The 9,197-nt window shown below is 34.8% G+C and overlaps 1 protein-coding gene across 6 annotated transcripts in view; it reads right to left on the bottom strand.

Moving 5' to 3' along the window:
- Nucleotides 1-9,197, bottom strand: part of POLA1 (DNA polymerase alpha 1, catalytic subunit) — a 194,555-nt gene that overhangs the window by 32,096 nt on the left and 153,262 nt on the right. For 2 of the 6 annotated variants that reach the window (XM_086879850.1, XM_086879849.1), the window contains exon 37: nucleotides 4,247-7,429. The exons of the other annotated variants lie outside the window; for them this stretch is intronic. In XM_086879850.1, coding sequence (XP_086735976.1) covers nucleotides 7,422-7,429 — 8 coding nt within the window. In that variant the 3' untranslated portion in view covers nucleotides 4,247-7,421. Of the gene's footprint in view, nucleotides 1-4,246; nucleotides 7,430-9,197 lie in introns of those variants that run through there. 6 annotated transcript variants of the gene reach the window in all.

Genomic DNA, 9,197 nt, shown 5'->3' on the forward strand with positions numbered 1-9,197 from the left:
AACACGAAATTCGGTAGTTGGATTGTTAGAATGAGATCAACCTCAAAGTAACTACCAAGGTCACCGAACGAACGTGGCTTGGCTTAGAGAGGGACTTGAAAACTGCAAGCAGAGGCTCTGCCCATGAGACAAAGAGGTATTTCTTTTCTGGAATATGTACTCCAAACACTGTCTTGTGCATTCCTTATTTTCAAGGCAGCAACACCCATGGCTTCAAGCGCTCAATTGCCCCTGCTCCTCCAGAAATACATCTATTGGGATAGGCTGATACCACCACCATTTTCTGATGTAGAGATGGCAAAAATGTAATACACCTTTAAGAAAGGCAGCATTTTTTTTATTTAAATAAACCAAATTTAAGTTGCATTTAGACAATTATTTGTCTTGTGCTGCATTTTTATACGTATATCATGCAGCATTTTTGTGTCCCCTATGGAATAAAACAAAAAATTTCCATTATGCTATTCTCTACGTGGCTTACTAGTCCCTAATAAAGAGAAGAGATTATCTCCATCCATTTTTCAGAGAAGAGAGCATAACTATATTTTCATAATGTATTTGATAGAAATCCTTTGTTTGTTGAGTATACAGAAAGATATTTCAAAAGAAATGTCTCCTGTGCAGTTATTATATTTCAGTGAGTATAATAATTAACATAATTTTATTTGCAGCAATGATTTAAATCTTGGAGATTAAATAAGGCTCCTGTTTTCACAAATAATGAATCCATGTGATTCTTTTAATGGTCAGTATAATTTAAATGGGTTTGGAGACAATTTCTCTTTAGGACTCACATACTTAGGAGATATGAGTTAAGATGATTAACATCAAGAAGATGACATACTCACATCATCTGCAAACCCAGGCCAAGTTTGGGAGCTAAGAATAGCTCTTGGCAAGTATACAATAAAACAGTTGCCTTATGTAACAAGCACAGAAAAATTACACTCTGATACATGTGCAAACACAGTATTAAGTCTTGAGGTGTTCCAAAGAAATTTCAGTATTTCGGTGCCCTCCTTTCTTCATGTTTCTTTTTCACCCTTTCCCTTCTGACAGAGATTACAATTTTCTTCTTTTTTATTAGTATCACAATTAATGATCACTTTTTAAAAATTATCCATTTCATATTAATTCTGCTTTCTGTTACTGAAAGTATAATTCTTCTTGGTGATTTTAATACTGTGACATAATAAATAAATGCTTGTTGTCATAATGCATGTGAAAGCTTTGTATCTCTGATGCCATGTTGATGGCAGTGTTACAGAATGAAAAAAGACCACCAAATCTAACACTTTACACTACTCTTTTCATTCAAACTACTAAAGGTAGCGTACAATATATTTAACATATAGAAGAAAAAAGTTACTATCTTCTTTTAATACAACACTAGGACAAATGAACTATTGATTGCCCTGAATATTAGTTCTACTCTTTTATAACATGCAGTAAACTACTTTTGGTTTCAAACTGCCTGATTAGACAAATTTATAATCAAGAGTGTGCAATAGTAACAAAACAACATAGAGATATAAATTCATACCAATACAGGAAAACAATTTTTTCAAAAGTAGTTTTATGCAATAAAAGAAATCTATGGACCATGAGAAATCAGTTGTATTCCCTTTATCTTTTGTGAAGTCAAGCTTTCATTCAACATATACATGGCCATAAACAAACTTTCTCAAATATCTTTACAGCTGACACCAAGCACCTGAACCAGACACCCTCAACCAGAATACAAACTATGTCACAAAGGTGCTCAGTCAAACCACGCAACTTTCTGGATGTTCGGCTACAGAGTCTTTCATGTTAAAGACATGAGGTAACAAAGGCAAAAATTAAGAGGCTCTAAATTTGCAGGCAACACAGTTGAGTTCTCCAACCTCCTATCAAGGCAAGTCACAATTACAGAAGCCCTTCCACAACCCTGTCCAACTGTACTGCCCGTGAAGAAGGGGCGAAAAAGCGTGTTGGTGTGAAGTACAACACTGCACACCATCTTCAGTAGGTCACTGGTCTTTTAAATAATCTCTAGTGAACAAATAAGATTTCAGAAAGTTTTTAGTAGATAATTACACTTCCTGATTTTGTAATTAGTGGAACTACATGTAATTACATAATAATTATGACGGTAATTACGTAATTAAGATGTATAATTATGTAGTAAAAAACATTATGGAAATAAAAGCCATCAACTGTATAAGCACAATACATTTTTAAAAATAAATTCTGTATCATCTGTTTAAAGCTACCATTTTCCTCAAAATATCAAAGTGATTATAAGCCATCACTAGCAAGTTCTAAAATACATTTCTTATGAGACTTAAAAATCATACAGATAATTGTATCTTTTTAAAAATCTCTTTAAGCCTTAGCTTTACATTATCTTTCTGATGTCTAGGCAGACATATACTGAATGCACTTTACAGAGTTAAACTGTTTACATTTTTATTTCCAATTTCTACTAAAATAATTTTTTTAGAAGTAGCATTGATGTCAGAATTCTAGTATCTAAAACACAGGAATTTATAACTTTTTTTAGTACCATCAGATTCATAAAACTTTTGGGTCTTCTAAAAGGAAAAACATGCTTGTCTTGCACTTTTCTCTATAGAAAAGAGCAAACTGCTGTGAGAAGCTGTAGTCACTAAAATGCCATCATTTCTGACTTGCAGTGAAGAGCAGCAGAACTGACCCCCATAAAAAAGCAAACCCCAAACTTTACCAAGGAAATGAAACCAGAAAGACAAAGGTGTCCATAATAAAAAAGCCAGTGTTTCAGACAGAAAAGAAACAGTGAAGAAAAAACTGTTTCAGAAATATTTTCTGTTTAGCGAAACTCTCAAGAGAACTGATAAAGGAGAAGGCAGATGACACCGGAGAGATGATGCCATTGCATGGGTTAGAGATAATGAGCTGACCTGCACATATTCATACTTCAGTAGGAAAAAACATCCTGAAGTACCCATTCAGAAATGAGAAGCTATTTCTGTTTGATTTTTTCCACCAACAAAACCCCCTCCATGGTCAAATAACCATTCCAATTTATGAGGAGTCAGAAATTAGCTAAGCCACTACTTCATCCCATCTGCAACATCAATACAATGTGCAAGGAAAAAAAGTTCTCATGAATCAAAACTCTTCCCTTAGTGGTCTGAACCACAGTAAATGCACTCCTCTCATGCCACAGATCTTCCACATTGTAGATGTGTTTTAACTCGTTATTTCTATTTATTTCCTTCACAAGTAGAGAAAGTAACTCCAAGAGAGGTGCACCAACCCATTACATTTTGTGATCAGAGAAAGGGTTATAGAAATGTACAGTGTTAATGGTGTTTATTTAGATTGTGTAGGTTTAACAAAAAGATAGCATGAACAGAAAGAGAATGGAGAAAACATTACACTTATGATCTTAGAAGTGTCCAATAACAACAAAAAAAGGCATGATCATTAGGGGAAGACAACCTAGGATTTAAATATAATCTAACTACCCATATATTACATCAAAAGGCTCCAAAACCCTATTGCAAATAATGTTCAGTATGTTCTGCTTTAAAAAAAAAATTAGATTTAAAAATACTCAAGAAATACTGACTCAAATTTTAAAAAAAACGTTCACAAGTCTTTCTCTTCCAAACAACACATTGAGGAAAAATGAACAAGTGCTTTTGAAGAAAGACTCAGATAAAATTATTGAAAATTATTATTTTACAGTCTCTTCAAAACAACATGATTGGAAGACAAAGTACTTGACAGCAAATGTGCAGAGAAGCTTTTGTTTGCTTGGATGTGGAGATCACTACAGTGAACTAAAGTCTTAGTGATGGTGCCTAGAGATATGATGCCATCAGAAATGTTTTTTTAATTGAACAGTTCCTTCTGAAAAGGGACAGACCAGGTTTCAGCTGCTGCCATCTTACTAATAAATGCACACACACAGATACAAGTATACAATCTCTCCTTATTGTCCACTGAAGTACACATGCAGAAAACTGTATCTCCTCTCTTAACTACTGCAACAAGTACTTTGCTGTAGTCTTCTGTCTGTATATTGATAAAAATGTGAAAAACTGTTCTGATTTACAAAAGGTCTTCTATTAAAAATAACACTTCAATTTGCTACTTGACACACCAAATTAAGAACATACTGAGGATAAACCCTCACCACTGAACTGACAGGATCCACACAACTATTCAGAGCTGATTTTTTTTTTTTACATCTAGGTCTAACAGCCCAGAAGAGTTTCTTTTTTCCCAACACAATTTTTCAGTTTATTCATCCATAAAGTAAACTAGGGATTTTCGATGTTTGCATGGAAGGGAGGAGTGAGGTGCACACAAAAAGCTGTAATAAAAGCATGAAAACATCCTTTGAATATGCATTTGATTTTACAAAACCGCAGCCTGTAAAGTATATGATCAAAACAATTACATTCTATTTCCACAAAGTGGCATATACTTCAAAGATGTAGGTCTCCCTGCCACACAGGAATATTTAACTGCTTTTCCCAAAGTTATCTTCCTCCCATCCTCATTTTCTTCTTTTATCCATTAAGAGAATATGCTGAGACTTTTCGGAATCAAACCTCCATGGGTTGTTCAATATATTCTGAGAAAGAATCCACCACAGCAGCTTTGCAATTTCTGTCTCTGAAATACTTAAATGTCTTGCAAATAACATTTGTGACCTTCCCTCTCAGTGAAATGGGACAGTCAAAGGGCAGTAGCTTCCAGTCCCTTTCTACAGTATGGAACAGAAAAAAAATTCTATGACCAGAATCCTATTTCTCCAAACAGATCACAGCACCATAAACAGCCTCAGTGATACTAGTGCATTGTGAGTAAGTAGATTGCAGCATCCTTATATTCTATTTGATGTCAGATGATGTCAGGGGAAACTAAACTGGAGACATCTGTGCAAGGCACAGTAGTTGTAGTGACTTTATGGGGGCTCTGTTTCTCTTCACTTTCAGAGGTTTTCATTTTACTGTAGTAGAAGCAAAATGAAAATAGTAATATCTTTGAATATTTAACAATACCAATGTTTGAATGGCATAATGAGATAAAGATTACTCCACTCTATTTTGATCTCCTGATGACATAGCCATAAAAATACAATGGTTTCCATTCTGAAGTTAAGACACACAGGGTGAGCATACTCATGTATTTGAGCTTCAAATGAGCAAAATCACTGATAGTTGGCCTATCCTTTTCCATCTATATCAAGAGAGGATACTACTTACTTTGCTACTCCTGCTGCTTTTTACTGCTCTGCTTGCTCACCTAAGCAGCAATGTCTGATTAAACCCACAGTCCAGCTTCAAAAAACTGTCAGAAAACACGCTGAGTATGTTGCTACTCACAATAGAGCATTTTTTCCCTTTTCAGATTAAAAAAATAATTGAGAACAAACAGGCTTTCTAATATTACTGGTATCTTAAATTATGGGTTTGGACATAACAATATTAAAAATTAAACTGTTTTTAAAGCTAATAGTAACTGTGCAACAGTTCCTAATTTAGAAACACAACCCAGAATTTTCAGAATTTCACTTTTTGTAGTATGACAACTAAGAACCTTACAATGTTAACCTATTAAATTATATCACCATAACAGACCTTAAACTTCCAGATGAAAGGAAACATTCATTTGGAGGATAAATCCTAGTATTAATAACAGGACAAAAGACCCATAACTATATCATCCAAATATTCCTGGGTGGTATAATTGACAGCTAACCTTACCAGCTACTGAAACAAGAAAACATCACATAGACCAGTCAGCTTATTCTTTATTCTTACAGGAAAAAGATGGAACAATAACTATCTAATGATTTCAGCAGATCCCAAATAAAACATGAGTGAACAATATTGTAATCACCACACTGGCATAAATAAGCAGAAGAAGTGTCTGCAAAAACATATTAATTAACCCTTTTGCTGTATTTCTCTTTTGTAGGCCTGACCTACTAAAGGTCTATAAAAAATGAAAAAAATCCCAAGAAAACAAACACCAACATACAGAGAAGTGGAAAACTCTCCTGCTGTTCGTCCACAAATCATAAGTTGAAAGAGACTTAGAATACAGCACTGCATGTTTTAAATACATAAAGCTCTCTAAGAGAACAGTATTTCACCCATAGTGCACAGAATAAGCTTCAGAAAGCAAAATTCACCTCAGATATCAGGACCAGCTCCGTACAGTAAGCACAGTGAGAACACCAAACACTACAAAACACTTTGTACAACTTGCCAAGCTGCAGAACCTACATTGCCAGAGGATTTTTAAATTTAGCCTGTCTGTAAAAAGTAGGCTGTGGTATTGATCCTCTAGAAGGGAAAGGAAGCAGCTTGGATATCTTTTTGAACTCCCACTGATTTCACAATTATTATTTTAGATTCCATTTCAATAAATAGTATGGGCCTTCAGTATAAATAGCTGAACAAACAAAACCTGCTCTGTAATTAAAATTCTGTATTTTGAAGAGGCAAGAACAGAAAATGCAACTGAACTAGTAGTGAAATCACAAGGTTCTGAATGAGACAAGACATGAATTCTTTCAAACTACACTGGAAAACAGATTTATATCTTCAATATCTAGCCATCAAAACTTTTTTGTTTTTATAGAAGAACATTCCAAGATAAATAACAACTAAAGCTGCTAATAGGAATAAACAGAATTGACAAAAAAAAACAACAACTGGTGTTTAAAAATTCAGGAAAAATGGCAATAATAGGTAGAAACAAGAAAAGTCCACACAATTTGGGCTTCAAGAAACAACAACCCAAAAAAAAAGCAAAAGATCCCCCCAAACCAAAATCAAAACAATAGTCAAGCAGTGGTTTAGTCACATAAAAAGAGGAGACTGAAAATATCAGACATACAAATCTACATTTAAATTTTGCCACCATTTTTGATAAAGACACTGATCATAGATCAAAACCAAAATGGCTTGTGAATGATGGCATGGAAACAAAATCTTTTTAGTTACAAGGGAAAATAAACACTAGCTTAATATTACAAAGGGGAGTTCACTAGATTTCCATTTCAGACCTATAACAAAAATGGTACATGAAAATTATTTAATCCTACACAGTTTAACATGAAATGTATCATATCAGTAAAACATGTTATTAGAAGACAGAGGACACTGGTATCTTTAAAATAAATTTGTGGCACAAATAGCCACGGATAATTATTGTGAAATTCTGCACATACTGTAGAAAGATATCTTCCTCCCAAAAGAGATCTGACAAATGGGACAGAATTATACATAGGTTTACCATACCCACATAGCCAATTGCTTTGAATCAATTGCCAATGGAAAATTAAGAGATTTAATTTATCTGGCCTTCACTCCTGCTGCAACACCAAGACTGGAATCACTGACTCGCTGAAGAAGATAATACAGTAATTTTCAAACAGCTACGAAAAAGAGAAAAATACACCATGCTGAAAGGTTAACTGTCCAAGAGATAAAAGTCCTACTAGAATTCTTACAATTCCTTAAGAATTACTCTGAAAACTAATTTTATTGAACTTGGTCAGGGTCCAAGAAATATTTTCCCATTAAAGCAGAAGGTGGTAAATTGTGTGAATTCAGAAGCCACCATACTATTTTTCAGAGAGAATTTATTAACCTTGAAGTCTAATACTACAAATGTGATTAAGCAGTCTAAAATTAATGAAACCAGGAAAATTAAGTAAAACAAGTGGCATGAACCTGAGATATGAATAAACCCATGATTCTGAAATGACAGGAGGAAAAGAAACCCCCTCAAACCTCAGGATTTTTATCATTACTTCACTACAGGTTAATGATATGAACAGCTATGTACAGGACGTTTGTGGCTCAAAAAAGCACCAGAAGATGTAACTAGCAAATTCTAGACACAGTGTACAAGACACTGTAGAGATATTATCTAAAATACCATGTCATTTCTAGTTTTTCATACTCCGCAGATTAATTTAACCTAGAAAAGACTGCATAGAAAGGTGCTAAGAGGAAGAATCGTACAGCAGAGACCAATTCTTCTTAAAGAAAGCTCAGAATGTCTTCTGCCTTAGCTGTAAAATGAAACAGAGATGTCATCACTGTTTCCAAAAGCATAGCATCAGGGAAGTAAAACAAATAAATATTTAGTGAATGGCCATAAAATAGCCACAAACAAGTCAGAACATGAAAATTATCATGAATTTTCAGTCATCACAGATAGACAGGCTGAAACACACTTTGGAACTGCAGCAAAAGAACAACCACAAGTCACAGTTTCCAAATGAAGTTCCAGAAACTTGCAGTCTTGAAAAATGCAGTGGAATGCTGTAGCAAGAGATTGGATGTGATCACCCATGAAGCGTTTTCTACTCTTATGCCCTTATACTAGGTGAGAGATCTATACACAGTTTGATTGCAGCCAGTAGCATCCTCTCCCTAACTCTCCATACATCTCTCCAGAGATGTATGAGACTGACATGGCTATGCACTGTCACTTCTTTGGATGTACAAAGCCACTGTGAATTGCAAGGATCAGAGTGAGTTCACTGACTTAGAGTGATTAGAAGAGAACCTCTGCAAGAAGAAACATAAGTACTACAGGCCCAAAGCAGACTGTTTGCTTAACTTTTGAGCAGTTTTTAGCTAAGAGGTTACACTGTTTTCATTTCCATATGTGGCTTATCAAAATAACATTTAGAAAGACTGAGTTTTATATATCACCACCCAGTAACTTAACTGCAGATGCAGGGCAGGGATGGGGGTAATTTTGACAGCAGAGCAGCCATCAGACAGTCCCAACAGCAGCACCTTTTCCTCACAGGCACCTCCAGATCCACAGAGGACACAACCAAGTACTCTCTGTGGACAACATGCTTCAGTGGTGGGACCCAAACATGTCTTTTTTCAGAATTCCAAGCATCACCCCACTCTCAGAAATATTCTTCTGTCAGCTTGAGAATCACTGAGCTGCACAAAACCCGTTGATCAGTTGCAGCTTAGAAATGTTTTAGTTCAGAAATGTTATGGCCATTGGGAGAAGACAAAAAAATTTTCCTAAGATCAAGTTAATCTGTATTTTATTTAAGAGATGTTTGTAGACAATTAGCATTACTCCTTTTCTTGTGCCCTCATTTTTCTCCCTGATAAAAAGTGTCTTTCTTCAATACTAGCAGTTGAATGTAAATTTTAATTATGTAT

This window comes from Cyanistes caeruleus, chromosome 3, assembly GCF_971803275.1.
Source record: "Cyanistes caeruleus chromosome 3, bCyaCae1.hap1.1, whole genome shotgun sequence".
In the NCBI taxonomy this organism is placed as follows: Eukaryota; Metazoa; Chordata; class Aves; order Passeriformes; family Paridae; genus Cyanistes; species Cyanistes caeruleus.